Below are 16,010 nucleotides of genomic sequence, written 5' to 3' on the forward strand. Positions count from 1 at the left end.
ACCCCTCCTTTCCTTACCAGAGGGCTGCTCTGAGACTCAGGCTCAACTGTGCCTCCCCCAACCCCTCACTTCTGTGCCACTCACCTGCCAGCTATTCCCAAACGCAGCCTCAGTGGACTGGAGCAGTTCCTCAGGGTCCTGCAGGTCATCCTGAGCAAAGCCATTGAAGTTGCCACAGAGCCCACACATGTGGCCCCGGTAGGAGCCAGGCACTCTCACCTCCACCTGGGACTGCCCATCCCACAGCACCTGTGCAGAGAGGTGGGGACTGGAGAGCAGGAGAAAGCCAAGGGCCTCAGGAAGCCCAGGGCCCGTCTCGGTGGTGTGTCAGCATGCCCCCTGCAGGAGGGGAGGAGAAAGGACAGGGGGAGTGCCTCATGGAAGGGAGGCTTGCTCTGGCCAAGGACAGGAAGGCACCTGCGGTGTCAGCTCTGGGCAAACACGAAAGAGTGAAGAAGGGAACACAGCTCCCTCAGGAGGGCACCTTCTCCCGTCATCATCCCTGAGCTAGGCTTCCCTGTGAAATGCAACCCACTTCCAGAGCTTCACTCCCTCACGGGCATTCAGGCCTTACAGAGGACAAAGCACAAATAGGGTCTGTATGCTAAGTTTTCGTGTGTGCTAAGTCGCTTCAGCCGTGTCTGACTTTGCGCAACCCCCATGGACTACAGCCCACCAGGCTCCTCAGTCCATGGGATTCTCTAGGCAAGAATACTGGAGTGGGTTGCCGTACCCTCCTCCAGGGCATCTTCCCCACCCAGGGATCAAACCTGCATCTTCTATGTTTCCTGCATTGGCGGGCAGGTTCTGTACCACTAGTGTCACTTGGGAAGCCCCATCCTAAGTGTAGATAAGCTATATTTTGTGTACTTACAAATGTGCTTGTGGGTGGAGGCAGGGGAGTGAATTACTCTTTGACATGGGAATTGGAATCTCTGAAACCATCTAGGAGAAGGTAGTTGACATTGCCTCCCCCTTTCCCTGCTTGAGGGATGGGAAAGCTGAGGCCCAGAGGACTGGCTTCCCTGGTGGCTTAGATGGTAAAGCGTCTGTCTGCAATGTGGGAGACCTGGGTTCGATCCCTGGATCGGGAAGATCCCCTGGAGAAGGAAATGGCAACCCATTCCAGCATTCTTGCCTGGAAAATTCCACGGACGCAGGAGCCTGGTAGGCTACCGTCCATGGGATCAGAGTTGGACACGACTGAGCAACTTCAGTCACTCAGAGGAGTGGCTTAAGATAATGGCCTAAGAGCCCCAGCACATCCGTGGCTGGAAACTAGGCTCAGAACTCCTTTCATCACACCTGGAGTTCTCTAGCCCTGATTCCTCTTCCCCCTAGAATCCAGCAGAACTCTCTCAGCTCCTTGGCCCCATGGCCTGGTAATACCCCTCCTACAGAACAGGCCTGAGGCGCCCCCTGCCCGGCACTGGCCCTGGCCGCACCTGGAGCCCTGGGTGGGAGTGCAGCACCACCGTGCGTCCCCGAAGCTCTACATAGAACAGCGGTTCCTGCAGGAAGGGCAAGGCCACAGGGCGCCCGTCCACCTGGAGAAGAGACGTGGGAGGAGGAGCGAGGTCGGGACAGAGAAGGGGACAGCGCTGACCGACCGGCCCCCCGATCCTTGGCTCTACTGACCGTGGCCGCCCCGCCCTGCAGCAGCCGCACGGCCACGTCTCCCAGCAGCACAGCCACCTCCTGGGTCCAGGACACGCCGCTCCGGCCCCGGTCGTCGTTGGTCACGTGCACGCTGCGGCGGGAGGCCCGGGTGCAGGGGTCAGCAGGGCTGGGTGTGGGAGGCGGGCAGGGAGAAAGGCAGAGGGAGCAGCGCACCTGAAGTCCCCGCCACGGCAGTCCTTGGCCAGCACGTAGCTGCAGCTGCCCTGAAAGTGCAGCAGGCGGCCGTCGAAGGTGCGGTAATGAGGGTCTCCGAAGGCCATGCAGGAAGCGGGCCGGGGCAGGCAGCGGGGACAGCAGCTGCCGGGACTCAGGGCGGGGGCCTCGTCCTGGCCTCCGCCCCGCACACGGTCAGACCCGCAGCCCTCCCGGCCGGGGCCCACGCTGAGCCTCCCGGGAGGACCGAGCCTCCCCGAGAGCCGGGGAGGTTCCCGGGCTCCCGAGCTCCTGCTGGAGGAGGTCAGGACGCCACCTCGTGGCCATGTCAGACACTGCACGACCCGGGCGAGCCTGGTCTCCGACTTACTCGGTGCTCCAGGTGGGCCGTGCCACGTGCCCACCCATCCCACCGCCCCAGACTCTGGCACTCACGGGCCCACAGGAGAGCGGCGCGCAGCGCTGGCTCTGGCAGCGCACGGTGCCTGCCACGCAGGAGCAGTTGGTGCAGGCGTCCACGTCCCAGCGCTCTCCGGAGGCCACCTGCCGGCCCTGGTGCGCGCACGACGGGGCGGGGGCTGAGGGGACGGGAAGGGGCGAGACAGATGCCAGTCCCTCACGTTGGGTCTCGCTCCGTGCCCCCGACCCCCAGCCCCATGGTCCTGGCCCGCACCTTGGCACCTCTCACAGCACCTGCCAGCCTCCCGCACCTTCGACCAGCCGCGCGGGCAGGTGAGCGCCTGGCACTCCTCCAGGCGGCACTCCACGTGGCCCCGCTGAGGACAGACGTCATTGCTCTAGGGACTTCCGGTAGGGTTTGGAGTCCCTGGCCTCACGCTTCTGCATCAAGGACTGGGCAAGCAACCCTTCTCCCACAAGGGCACCCACTTCGTGATCAAGTAGGGGGTGAAATCACCTTTAGCTGCTTGCCCTCACACAGGGGTACCTCTGCCCTCTCACCCAGAGGGGGCGCCTTTTTCTAATTACCTCAAAGACCCCATATTCTCTGGTCCAGTGTCCTGAGGCCCTTCACTTTACCGTCTGTAAGGTCCTCCACCCCACCCCCCTCCCCCAGCTCACATGGCAGGTGCAAGAGACGCAGGCGTTGCTGGGGTCCCGCCAGCTCTCTCCATCCGCCACTGTCCGGCCCTCAGCCTCCACCACACATTCTGAGGACAAAGAAATGGGGACGGGGAAGCACTGTCATTCTGGCTGCATGAGCTCACTCTGAAGGCCCAGGGCAGAGCGGTGCCCCGCCTCCATCTAATTAGTACCCTGAGGGTGTTAATTTCCTCAACCAGCAGCACTATGGCTGACTAAATGGCAGACCTTACGCCAGCGCCCAGGATATCCAGAGCGTCCCGGAAACTGAAAGAGCCAGAGGCTGGAACTTTCCTCTGGTCTGGCTGCCAGCTCAGCAGTGCGATGCCCTGCTAAGTGGGCCTGGGGTCCCTGAGCCCCCTGACAAGCCTCTGGCCAGCCCTCGAGAATCCAGGCTCTATTCCCTGCCTCCCTCCACCTCACGGGTCCCTCCTCTAATGAACAGCCCTCCATTTCTATAAAAGAACAAAGCCTGCATTCGGAGTGCACACCCCAGGTTGCCCGCTTGGCCCATAGAGGCCACACCTCCTGTCTCCCTCCCGGCTCATGTCCTGAGGATGCAGAACAAAATTGGGCACGAACCCTGGCACACAGGGCAGCAGCTCCCAGGGGGTATGTAGTGTTCAGGCAGGGGACAGCTGAGCTCAGGACAGGCCCGGTGAATGCAGAGCCAAGTCAGGTCCTGTGGAAGGGCATGGGAACAGCACAGGAAGAAACTGCAGGGAAGGCACAGGGCCTAGGTGGAATGCAACATTCAGGATAAGTGGGCGAATGTTGTTGGGGTGATTGGGAAGCCTGGAGGTGCAAAACAGAGGAGTCACAGCTACAGAGGAGGAAAAAGAGGGGGCTGGAGGGGTCCCCAAGGAAAGAGGGCTCACCTGGCACTGGCAGGTGTAGCAGGGGTCTGGTGGGGTCAACTCAGACCCCAGCAGGTGCTCTGTGCAGTGGCTCAGCGCCTCTGAGAAGACAAAAATGCAGTGTGGGAGACGCTGGGGGAGCAGGGACGAAAGCCCCATTGACTGCCTGCCCCCTTACTGTGCCCCAGGATTTCTTGAGCCCAGGATATACTTATAGCCCTGACACCTTCAATCCAGGGAAGATAAATCCTTTTTCCTTTTGTTTCAGCCAAGAAAAGTTTGGACTTTTGACAAGGAACCCTGCTAGGACGGGGGGCCTGGAAATGGACAAAGTGTGGCTTCCTCAGCCTGAGGTCACTAAGGACCATAGGGCTGCCTGGCCTGCCCCTCCCACTTCTGTTCATTTTGTCTGGAAGGAAGCACAATGAGCCAGGTACACCTGTTCCAATCCTGGCTCCAGCACTCAGAGCCTGTGCCATTTTTGTCAAGTTAATCAATTTCTCTGAACTTCAGTTTCTTCATCTGTAAAATTCCTCATCACTGGGTAACTGTGAGAATTAAATGTGAAACTTTATTAAAAGCACCAAATACAGTGCATTGCATACAGTAGGTGCTTAATAAGAATGGAAATAGTGACGGACTTTAAATTTTCTTAGGTTCCAAAATCACTGCAGATGGTGACTGCAGCCATGAAATTAAAAGGTGCTTGCTCCTTGGAAGAAAAGCTATGACAAACCTAGACAGCATATTAAAAAGCAGAGATATTACTATGCCAACAAAGGTCTATCTAGTCAAAGCTATTTTTTTCCAGTAGTCATGTGTGGATGCGAGAGTTGGACTATAAAGAAGGCTGAGCACCTTAAAGGCTGATGCTCTTGAACTGTGGTATTGGAGAAGACTCTTGAGAGTCCCTTGGACTGCCAGGAGATCCAACCAGTCCATCCTCAAGGAGATCAGTCCTGGGTGTTCATTGGAAGGACTGATGGTGAAACTGAACCTCCAATACTTTGGCCACCTGATCTGAAGAGCCGACTCATTAATAAAGACCCTGATCCTGGGAAAGATTGAAGGCAGGAGGAGAAGGGGACGACAGAGAACCAGATGGTTGGTTGGTATCACTGACTCAGTGGGCATGAGTTTGAGCAAGCTCTGGGAAATGGTGAAGGACAGGGAAGCCTGGCGTGCTGCAGTCCATGGGGTTGCAAATAGACTTGACTGAGTGAACAACAGCAGCAGTATGCGGCATACAGTAGGTGCTTAATGAAAAAGTGAAAGTGAAAATGAAGTCGCTCAGTTGTGTCCGACTCTTTGCGAACCCATGGCCTGTAGCCTACTAGGCTTCTTGGTCCATGGGATTTTCCAGGCAAGAATACTGGAGTGGGTTACCATTTCCTTCTCCAGGAGATCTTCCCGACCCAGGGATTGAACTCGCATCTCCAGCGTTGTAGGCAGACGTTTTACCGTCTGAGCCACCAGGGAAGTAGGTGCTTAATAAGTATTATTATTTTTCTCTCCCCCTGCAGCACATTCTAGCAGGTGTTGGTTGGTAAGGATAGCTCTCCCCACCTCTGTAGCTGGACCACTCAGTGCCCCGCTGGTCCTAAGATCCCGGTGCTCAACAAGCCAGCAGCCTGCCCAACTGCAACCCTGTAGCACCACCTGCTGGACAAGAGGCAGCAAGCTTCAGCTCAGTTCAGTTCAGTCACTCAGTGGTGTCCGACTCTTTGTGACCCCATGGACTGCAGCACACCAGGCCTCCCTGTCTATCACCAACTCCCAGAGCTTGCTCAAACTCATGTCCATCGAGTCTGTGATGCCATCCAACCATCTCATCCTCTGTCGTCCCCTTCTCCTGCCTTCAGTCTTTCCCAGCATTAGCGTCTTTTCCAATGAGTCAGTTCTTCGAATTCGGTGGCCAAAATATTGGAGCTTCAGCTTCTTCCTTCATTCAAACCTTCCAATGAATATTCAGGATTGATTTCCTTTAGGATTGACTGGTTGGATCTCCTTGTAGTCCAAGGGACTCTCAAGAGTCTTCTCCAATACTACAGTTCAAAAGCATCAATTCTTCGGTGCTCAGCTTTATAGTCCAACTCTCGCATCCACACATGACTACTGGAAAAACCATAATTTTGACTAGATGGACCTTTGTTGGCAAAATAATGTCTCTGATTTTTAATATGTTATCTAGGTTTGTCATAGCTTTTCTTCCAAGGAGCAAACGTCTTTTAATTTCATTGCTGCAGTTACCATCTGCAGTGATTTGGGAACCCAAGAAAATAAAGTCTGTCATTGTTTCCATTGTTTTCCCATCTATATGCCATGAATTGATGGGACCAGATGCCATGATCTTAGTTTTCTGAATGTTGAGTTTTAAGCCAACTTTTTCACTCTCCTCTTTCACTGCCATTAAGAGGCTCTTCAGTTCCTCTTCACTTTCTGCCATAAGGGTGGTGTCACCTGTGTTTCCCCTTAGGGCCGTACAGGTCTCACTGGCTAGGGTGTGGGCTTCTAGAACAACCCAGTGGACTCAGGAAGGGGCTGGGACTGTGGAGGAGAGCTGGCTGGCCCTTCTGGTGTCACTCTGGGGGATGGCAGCCCTGCCCTCTTGACCCCCGCCCCCAGTCCAGAGACTCACCGGCACAGGTAGGGCAGCATTGCTGGGGCCCTGGGGTCAGGAGCTGGCTGGCGGGGCAGCCCACCAGGCGGGGGCACTGCCGCCGGTGACAGCGCAGGCTGGGTGTCCCCTCAGGCTGCAGCTGAATGAGAGAGCAGAGGGTGGGATCCGGGCCACGGAAGCCAAGAGCCGCCCCCTTTCCCCTGGACTCCAAGCACCTCTTGTCTGCCTTGTGCAGGTCAGACACCGGTCTAAAGAGAGATTCAACCTCTCCCCAGACTTGCCCCTCATCCCCCATCCCAGTCCTCAGAGATGGCCTATGGGGTGCCTGCTCCTATAGTCACTTGGGCGTGAGCCTTTGTGTGCCCTTTGAGCCTTCTGCAAGCTCAAGGCATCTTCCCTCCCCATTGCCTAATCTCCCGACCCATGACATCATTTGCCTGCTCAAAACCCTTCCATTGGCTCACCATTCTTTCAAACAGACTTTCCCTGACAGGGCCCCTGACCACTTCCCAGGTGCCTCCCCCCAGATTTCTACCCACACCACCCTCCAGTCCAGCTGGGCAGGCCTGTGCACTGCCTGCCCCACAACCCCAGACTTCCTGGCCCTGTTGGCTCCTCCCCTGAAGCCCCTGCCTCACTCCCTGGCCTCAGGGACACACGCCTGTCCCTGACCCCACAGTGCCTGCTCCCCACAGTGCCCAGGCTGCCCCTCCACGGTGCCCTCCCCTACCTCACACACGCAGACTTCGCAGGGGTCTGCACCGGGCTGGAAGCTCTCTCCCGGCTCATACTTCCGACCCTCATGCTCACAGTCTTGTTGGAGGGTGAAGGTTGGGGGGGTGGGGAGGGGAGGAGGGGTACGGGTGGGGTGGGGTAAGAGTAGAACAGAACCAGGGAACTTTCAGACTGGCCGCCATGCCAGGGGTGGGGTTCTCTGCCCCCTGGACCCCCACCCTCAACCTCAGAGATTGGAGTGTGTATAAGAACAGGGGCCACCCAGCCCAGGGCAATGGCAGGGAGATGCTGACTGGCTCTGCCTCCTTGCCACCCCCGCCTCACCCCTCCCCAGGCATCGAGGGCATACCAGAGCATCGAGGGCAGCAGTCACTGGTCCCCTGGTGGGGCTGGGCACAGGAGGTGACACACTGGACGCGGTCGCAGGTGATGACACCCTCATGGCACATGCAGGAGGAGCAGGGGCTGTCAGGGGGCTTCCAGCTACTGCCGTCGGGGTGCTCCTCCCCATGAAACAGGCAGCCTGTGTCCAAGGTGGGCAGGGGTGAGCTCTGAGTCTGCATGTCTCCCCCGACCCCCTGCCCCACCCTGCGTAGTCAGTAGGGCATGTGGGTAACCAGGAGGGCCTTCTTCAGGGCTGGAGTAGGAAGCTTGGACAGAACCCCTGTGTGTGCTGGAGGGGAAAGACACTGGGTCGGGGTCAGAACACCCAGGTTCTAATCCTGTTCCTGCTTGCTTGCTAGACCCCGAGCCAGGCAGCAAGCACTGTCCGCCACAGCCCAGCACCAGCAGCAGTACTGGGCCTGTGGCAGGAGGGTAATACACACACGTGGCACTAGCGGTAAAGAACCCGCCTGCCAACGCGGGAGACACAAGAGACACGGCTTGGATCCCTGGGTCTGGAAGGTCTCTCGGAGGAGGAAATGGCAACCCACTCCAGTATCTTTGCCTGGAGAATCCCATGGCCAGAGGAGCCTCGCAGGCTATAATCCATGGGGTTGCAGAGAGTCGGGCAGGACTGAAGCAACTTAGCAGGCATGCACGGGATGAATGAAAGGTTCCATCACTAGCCATGTGCCCAAGGTAACTCCATCTCTCCAACCCTCAATTTCCTTACCCATTAAATGGAGATTTCTTCTGTCTTGCCTACCTCCCAGGCCAAGGAGACACTCATGGTTCTTATACCAGTTGGGGCACTGTATGGGGTGAGGGTCTTCTTAATAGGCTAAAAAAGACTCCTATTCTAGAACCAGGTGGCCTAGATACAAATCTTGACTCTGCCACCTATTGGCTAAGTGACCACAGGTAAGTTATGTTAACTCTCTTTACCTCAGTTTTCTAACCTGTAAAATGGGAATAATTAATCATAATACCTACCTGATGAGATGTTATGTATAAGGTGCCTAGCTCAGAGTCTGGCACATGGTATATACTCAATAAATGTTAGCTATCATGATTACCATTATGAACCACAGCCTTTGACTGTGTGGATCACAAAAAACTGTGGAAAATTCTTAAAGAGATAGGAATACCAGACCACCTGACCTGCCTCCTGAGAAATCTGTATGCAGGTCAAGAAGCAACAGTTAGAACTGGACGTGGAACAACAAACTGGTTCCAAATTGGGAAAGGAGTACATCAAGGCTGTATATTGTCACCCTGCTTATTTAACTTGTATGCAGAGTACATCATGAGAAATGCTGGACTGGATGAAGCATAAGCTGGAATCAAGATTCCTGGGAGAAATATCAACAACCTCAGATATGTAGATGACACCACCCTTATGGCAGAAAGTGAAGAAGAACTAAAGAGCCTCTTGATGAAAGTGAAAGAGGAGAGTGAAAAAGTTGGCTTAAAATTCAACATTCAGAAAACTAAGATCATGGCATCTGATTCCATCACTTCATGGCAACTAGATGGGGAAACAATGGAAACAGTGACAGCCTGGAAATCAGTCCTGAATATTCATTGGAAGGACTGATGCTGAAGCTGAAACTCCAATACTTTGGCCACCTGATGCAACGAACTGACTCATTGGAAAAGACACTGATGCTGGAAAAGGTTGACGGCAGGAGGAGAAGGGGACGGCAGAGGATGAGATGGTTGGATGGCATCACCGACTCAGTGGACGTGAGTCTGAGTAAACTCTGGGAGTTGGTGATGGACAGGGAGGCCTGGTGTGCTGCAGTTCATGGGGTCTCAAAGAGTCGGACACGACTGAGTGACTGGGCTGAACCGAACCGAACCAATATGAATGGGGTGTGGTTAGGAACAGGATAGCTTTGAGGAGATTCCAGTAAGAGTCTAGAAGCAGAAATGGGCTGAGCAGGCCAGGAGCAGGAACAGGAAGGAAGAGATGAAGGTGGGCATGGTGAGAAGTCCTGAGGTGCGGGCAGGCCAGAAGGGTGGACAGGGAGATGGAAAGGCTGGAGGAGAGCTGAGGGGAGGGCGGTGGGGCAGATGGAAGGACACAGGACCCAGACCCAGCGACAGAAACAGGGGGGCAGCCCCATCAGCCCGGCGCACCTCTGCAGCGAGGACAGCAGCTCCCCTGCTCCGTGACCTGGAGCGGGCAGGACAGGGGCGGGCAGCGCTGCCGCACACAGCTGACCTGGCCGGCCTGCGGGAGAGGCAGGCTCAGTGGCTCGCTCCCCCCGCCCCCAGCCCCTCCCGACCTCCCTGGCACACCTCACAGCGACAGCGCGCGCAGCTGCCTGCGGGCCCCTCGAACTCCTCCCCGTCCTGGTACTCTTGGCCCTGAGAGAGGCAGCCTGTGGGCGACACGTGTCCTGGGTGAGAGTGCGGGCCGAGCCACCTTGCCCCGTCCCACCTCAGGCCTGGTAGAGAGGGAGGGAGGAGGGGCAGAGAAGCGCCTGGGGGCAGGTGAGTGCTCACTGTGGCAAACGGGGCAGAAGCAGGGTCCTGAAGAGGGGCGAGGGCAGAGAGCCGGAGGACACGGCTTCTTCCGGCAGCGCATGGAGCCTTCCTGGGGGAGAGAGGTCGCCTGGCCATGCCCCGACTCCCGTGCCATCACACCCTCAAACAGGGCTGCACACGGCCCCGCCGTGGGGGTACCCGTACTGACCCTTCCCCCGGACCCGGGAGACCTGAACCCAATCCTGCTCCCAGTGGATGTCACAGGCAGAGTGCAGCCCGGGAGGAGGAACAACCTTCTTTCTGGCCAGAGAGGAGGATCAAGGGATGAAGGGTTCCCAAGCCCCCAGAGGGCCACCTCACCTGGCAGGTGCAGAGCGAGCAGGCAGGGTCTAATGGGTCAGGAAGGGTCTCTCCAGGGGCGGCAGTGACCCCATGATAGAGGCATCCTGGCGGAAAAGGGAATGCAGTGGAAGGGGCTGCAATCAGCGAAGCCTTCCACCCACCCCACCCTCCACACACACACACCGGGCCACACACCACATCCGGGCCTGGGGTCCTCTACCAAAGCTTAGCTAACAGTCCGAAAGGGAGAGGTGAGTGGCTGGGAAGGGGAGAGACTTGTGTGCGTGAAGCAGGGGAGGACTGAGAGTGAGATCACAGACCACAGGCCAGGGTAGGAGGAGGATGTGAGGGAGGGGCACCTGGAAATGAAGGTGAGAGGTGGGCTGGGCTCGGGAGGCTGGACGAAGGAAGCCAGGAGGGAGGGAAGGTGCTGGGCGTGCTGGGCGACTCAAGGGCCGTGGGAATCACTGAACCGCTTGGAGCCTCGTGACATGTTTGAGGGAGGCAGGGTGACAACCAAAGGACGTGAAGGTCTGGCCACACAGACCTTCTGCGTATTTGGTGAGTACGACAGTCAGCATGAGGTGACAGCAGAGACCCAGAGGAGGCTGAGTATGGGGTGAGGAACCCGAGGAGAATCCAGGCTGTGGGCTTGCTGTGAGGCTGTCTCAGGGGAGGGTGACAGTGACCAGACCCACTGACAGGGGCAGTGGGAGGGCAGGTCTACCCTGGCAGGTCGGGCAGCAGTGCCCAGCTCGGGTGAGCGGGTGGCTGCAACCCAGGGGCTCACAGGGCCGGCGGCCACAGGTCACGAAGCCTCCGAGGCAGGTACACAGGTTGCAGGGCTCACGGGGATCCGGGAACTCCTGGCCGCTCAGGTAGGACTCCCCCAGATACTCACAGCCTTCAAGAGAGGACAGGGAGGCCAAGGTGGAGGAGCGGAAATCAGAGAGGAGACCAGTCATCTGGCTCTGAGCTTGGACCTGGCCTGAGCTCAAGGGCTCAAAGACCTGGGGGCAAAGGGCGGGCTCAGTCCTGGCAGTGGGGGGTGGGCGGTGCGCAGGGGGATGGATGGACTGGCCAAAGGACAGACTTTCTCCCCTTTGGTCTGCAAAGAAGCCCCCTGTCCAGTCTATAGGGAAAATCCACCTAGAATTTAGTCTGGGGCTTTTTTTCTTATAATAATAAATATCTTTGACTCACACCAGGGCAATAAATTGGATGGCATCACTGACTCAATGGACATGAGTTTAAGAAAGCTCCAGGAGTTGGTGATGGACAGGCAAGTCTGGCGTGCTGCAGTCCATGGGGTTACAAAGAGTTGGACATGACTGAGTAACTGAACTGAGGGCAGTAAAGGGGCTTCCCTCGTGGCTCAGATGGTAAAGAATCTGCCTGCAATTGCAGGAGACCTGGGTTGATCTCTGTGTTGGGAAGATCTCCTGGAGAAGGAAATGGCAGCCCACTCCAGTATTCTTGCCTGGAAAATCCCATGGACAGAGAAGCCTGGCAGGCTACAATCCATGGGGTCGCAAAGAGTCGGACACGACTGAAGCAACTTAGCACGCACACTGGGCAGTAAAGAAGACTTTGACCCCGTCCTCCCAGCCCACCCCCCAGTCCCTGCCCCTCACCATCACAGGTAGGGCAGCAGTCACCCCGGGCAGGGAACAGGCACTGGGCAGGTGCACAGACCCTGGGCTCACAGCTGACGCTGCCCTCCCAGCAGAGGCAGATGTGACACCTGGCAGTGGGCGAAGGGAAGCGCTCCCCGCTGGCGAACTCCTTCCCCTGGAACAGGCAGCCTGGGGCGGGGGGGTGGCAGGCGAGGGGCTGGGGGCTCGTGGAGTACCAGGAGCATTACTAGGGCATGCTGCCCTCCCAGCCCTAAAGGCCAAGCCATCCCGGAGACCACCCCCCATTCTGCCAGGCCCTGTGGATCAGGTGGGCACTGTTTCCCCATTTTCTTAGTGAGAACCCCAATGTGGGAAGGGCAGGCCAGGAGGAAGTGGGGAGAGGAGGTGGCACCCTCCTGGAGATAAAGAGGGGCACCAAGAAGGCAAGGGGTGGAGTTGGAAGAAGTGGGGACAGGGCAGGGAGGGGGATAGCCAGGGCATTACCGTCACAGGAGGGGCAGCAGGGCCCCTGGCGCGGGTGGGTGCAGGGCACAGGCGGGCAGGGCAGTCTCTGGCAGGACGCCGAGCCGTCCAGGCAGAGGCAGCGGCGGCAGGGGTCGTCGGGCGGGGAGAAGTGCTCCTGGTGGCGGGCGGGGACCAAGCCCCCCGGCCGAGGGCAGCCCGAGGGGGCGGCTGCAGGGGAGCGCCTCCGTCAGCAGGGCTGGGGACAAGCTGCGGAAGGGATCCACCCTGGAGAGGCGGCGAGGGGCGCAGCGCCTACCTGGGCACCGTGGGCAGCACTCTCTGGGCAGAAGGACCGGCTCTGGGCAGGGCAAGGGCGGGCAGCGGCGCGCCAGGCACTTTACGGTGCCTCCCTGCAGGTGGACCAGGCCAGGGCCAGTTAGCATAGGAGGTGGAGGAGACCCCACGCCTTCCCACCCTGATCTTGGCTGACCTCGCCTGGTCTCCCCAATTCCCGCCCTCCCTCCCCGACTCCTCCTCCCAATCTCCGCCCTCCCTCCCCGACTCCTCCTCCCATCCATATGGCAGACTCACCAGACAGTGACACAGACGGCAGGGGTCAGAGGGGTGGGGGAAGTCGGCCCCGTTGGGGTACTCTTTCCCACCAAAGGCACAACCTGGAGGAGAGGGCAGCTAGAGGCCCGGGACAGGCCCTCCTCCCCCAAGGGCACGCTGCCTTCTCCAGCCCTAAAGGCCAAGCAATCCCGGAAACCACCCCCTATTCTGCTCGCCTCACCATTGCAGTTGTTCTGGCAACAGACACCAGGCAGAGGGTGGGCACAGGAGGTCCGGGGGCAGACCCGGGGTTGGCACTGGGCATGGCCTTCCCGGCACTGGCATTCCTGGCAGGGATCTCGGGGATGCGAGAAGCGTTCACCATCCAAAAACACCTGTTTCTCCAGGACGCAGTCTGCACAGTGGGGTCGGGGGTGGGCAGGATGGGGACACAGAGACAGCGCAAGGAGCAGGCTGACAGCCCCCTCCCGCCTTGAGTCCAGAGCCACTGCGGAAGTGCCACTTGGAAGCTGTCCGCATGGAGGGAGAGGAGGAGGAGGGGCTGTGTACACACGCAAGGGTATCTCTGTGAGCACACGTGCATGTGCGTATGTGTGTAGTCCCTTTACCTGCAGGCAGATGTGTGTGCCTCTGAGGGTGAAGAGCTGAAGGGCTAGTGCACGTGCCTGCCTGTGTTTGTGATTTGCACCCCAAACACTTTCCATGTGGATGGGGATCAGGGCACACCACATCCCAGCTTCCAGCCTATGGTATGGAAAACTTGAACACTTGTCATCTGAACCAGTCTTGTACAGGTAGATACACGAGGTCCGGGTGTGTGGGCAGTGGAAGAAAAGTAGTACAAGATAGGAGAGAAGGGTGGGTGTAGTAACACGAAGGGACAAACAGACGTCTACCGTGTCTCCCACCCCTGCCTTGTGAGTTCCAGAGAGTTCCAAGCTGGGTCAGACTGAAAACAATTCAGAAAGCCATTTCTGTCTAAAGTTAGGGTTAGGCTTAGGCCCCAGGGTGGGGGGCTTCCTTGATAGCTCAGTTGGTAAAGAATCTGCCTGCAATGCAGGAGACCCCAGTTTGATTCCTAAGTCGGGAAGATCCGCTGGAAGGGATAGGCTACCCACTCCAGTGTTCTTGGGCTTCCCTTGTAGCTCAGCTAGTAAAGAATCTGCCTGCAATGCAGGAGACCTGGGTTAAATCTTGGGTTGCAAAGATCCCCTGGAGAAGGGAAAGGCTATCCACTCCAGTATTCTGGCCTGGAGAATTCCATAGACTACAGTCTATGGACTAGCAAAGAGCTGGACACGACTGTGTGACTCTCACTTTCACTAAGGGCCCAAGGGGCCATGGAGTGTTAGAGTCAAGGGTCCCCCAAGCCACGCGGGTGCAGTGAGTACATACCTGGGCACCTGGGGCAGCATTGGCCGGGTCCACTCTGAGGCCTGGCACAGGTTGTGGGAGGGCAGTTGACCAAGGAGCATGTCACGGTCCCATCCTGGGAGCAGGTGAGAGGGCAATGGTGGTGGGTCCTGGGAGGGGCTGAGCCGGGCAGCAGCAAGCCTGGGGAGGTACCTCGCAGCGGCAGGTGTGGCAAGGGTCTGCATCTGTGAAGTTCTGCCCGTTGGCATACACCTGGCCGTGGTAAGTGCAGCTCTCACAGCTGGGGCAGCAGGCACCTGGGCAGGGCAGGTGGGTCAGAGCCCTACCCATCAAGGTGAACTGGTCAAGGCACAGGGGAGAAAGCTAGCTCCAGGCAGGGCACTCACCCGGGGGCTGGGTGGGGTGCTGGCAGGGAGCTGGGGAGCAGAGCAAAGTCCCACATACAGGTACCCCAGCTTGACAGGAGCAGGTCGTGCAGGGCTGGCCATCAGGCTCCCACTGGACACCCTCAGCAAACTCCTCTCCATCAAGCACGCAGACTACAGTGGTGTGAGGCAGGGAACGGGTGTCACCGTGGCAACCCAGGCACCTCCATCCATCCCTGTCCTTCCCAGACCACCCAGAACCCTTCCCAGGACCCCAGCTTCGCCATCCCCACAGCCGCCTCTGAACCCACTCTGGAATGGCTGGTGGACTTAGGGATGTGCCCCCCGCCTTACTGTGAAGAAACACTCCTGGCTGCTGGGAGCAGCACCCTTTCATGGTTGTCCCCCGCCCCGTCCCCTAATACACACACCTGAGCAGAGCTGGGGGCCAGAGTCAGGCAGGGTGCAGGGCATGCCTGGGCACTCGCGCTCCTCGCAGGAGACCTCGCCAGCCTAGGAGGGAGGCTGGGTGAGAGGCCCTCAGGGGACAAGACAGACCTGGGATGTGAGACAGCAGGACTGCCTACCTGGCAGGAGCAGCGGACACAGCGGCCACTCTCTTGGAGTTGAAATGTCTCCTGGTTCTGATACTGGTGTCCCTGGTACTCACAGCCTGGACAAGATGACAGAGGGGCAGGGGGACAGGGCTGGGGGCTGATGGGGAAGCCTCACCACACCTGAGGCCTCCACCTCCCATCCTGATAAGGACAGTCACACGTGTCCTCCAGGAAGCCCTGCCTGCCAGCCTCTGCCGGCCCCCAGGTGCCCAGCATGCCATGAGGCGAGGTGAGAACTCGTCCCTCACCCTTGGTGACAGAGCTCAGGTTCGTTCAAGGGGGCTTCTGTAGGTTCAGTGGAGGGAACCACTCCCACCCCAAGACCCAGAGCCTCTCCTGGGGCAGCGGCTAGCCCTCCCCCTGGAGACTGGAACCCTCACTCACTGTCACAGACAGGGCAGCACTCCCCCAGGGTCCTGCCTGGGTATCTGCAGGGCGTGGGTGGGCAGGGCGGAGGCTCACACTGGACACTCCCGTTCTGCCAACAAGGCCTGGTCAGCATGCGAGAGGCAGGCCCAGACGCCAGCCCCTCCCTGCCGGGCAGCCACACTCACGGCACAACGGCAGTGCAAGCAGGGGTCCCCAGAGCCCACGGGCTCCCCGCTGCGGTAGTCCCGCCCATTTAGGAAACAGCC

General features: G+C 58.4%; 1 protein-coding gene across 1 annotated transcript in view; it reads right to left on the reverse strand.

The window, feature by feature from the left end:
• The window catches only part of KCP (kielin cysteine rich BMP regulator), a 32,553-nt gene that overhangs the window by 1,090 nt on the left and 15,453 nt on the right, over window positions 1–16,010 (reverse strand). The window contains exons 12-40 of the mRNA XM_052638853.1: window positions 15,930–16,009; window positions 15,760–15,853; window positions 15,346–15,431; window positions 15,190–15,271; window positions 14,780–14,932; window positions 14,586–14,689; window positions 14,415–14,508; window positions 13,240–13,413; window positions 13,038–13,120; window positions 12,763–12,856; window positions 12,486–12,674; window positions 12,000–12,170; window positions 11,093–11,269; window positions 10,384–10,469; window positions 10,042–10,132; window positions 9,835–9,917; window positions 9,673–9,766; window positions 7,496–7,669; window positions 7,142–7,224; window positions 6,430–6,550; window positions 3,813–3,892; window positions 3,517–3,616; window positions 2,914–3,002; window positions 2,507–2,609; window positions 2,269–2,411; window positions 1,834–2,006; window positions 1,639–1,750; window positions 1,446–1,547; window positions 85–249 (exon numbers count right to left, since the gene is read on the reverse strand). Of these exons, the coding sequence (XP_052494813.1) occupies window positions 85–249; window positions 1,446–1,547; window positions 1,639–1,750; window positions 1,834–2,006; window positions 2,269–2,411; window positions 2,507–2,609; window positions 2,914–3,002; window positions 3,517–3,616; window positions 3,813–3,892; window positions 6,430–6,550; window positions 7,142–7,224; window positions 7,496–7,669; window positions 9,673–9,766; window positions 9,835–9,917; window positions 10,042–10,132; window positions 10,384–10,469; window positions 11,093–11,269; window positions 12,000–12,170; window positions 12,486–12,674; window positions 12,763–12,856; window positions 13,038–13,120; window positions 13,240–13,413; window positions 14,415–14,508; window positions 14,586–14,689; window positions 14,780–14,932; window positions 15,190–15,271; window positions 15,346–15,431; window positions 15,760–15,853; window positions 15,930–16,009 (3,380 nt within the window). The remainder of the gene's footprint in view (window positions 1–84; window positions 250–1,445; window positions 1,548–1,638; window positions 1,751–1,833; window positions 2,007–2,268; window positions 2,412–2,506; window positions 2,610–2,913; window positions 3,003–3,516; window positions 3,617–3,812; window positions 3,893–6,429; window positions 6,551–7,141; window positions 7,225–7,495; window positions 7,670–9,672; window positions 9,767–9,834; window positions 9,918–10,041; window positions 10,133–10,383; window positions 10,470–11,092; window positions 11,270–11,999; window positions 12,171–12,485; window positions 12,675–12,762; window positions 12,857–13,037; window positions 13,121–13,239; window positions 13,414–14,414; window positions 14,509–14,585; window positions 14,690–14,779; window positions 14,933–15,189; window positions 15,272–15,345; window positions 15,432–15,759; window positions 15,854–15,929; window position 16,010) is intronic.

Source organism: Budorcas taxicolor, chromosome 4 (assembly GCF_023091745.1).
Source record: "Budorcas taxicolor isolate Tak-1 chromosome 4, Takin1.1, whole genome shotgun sequence".
Lineage (NCBI taxonomy): Eukaryota > Metazoa > Chordata > Mammalia > Artiodactyla > Bovidae > Budorcas > Budorcas taxicolor.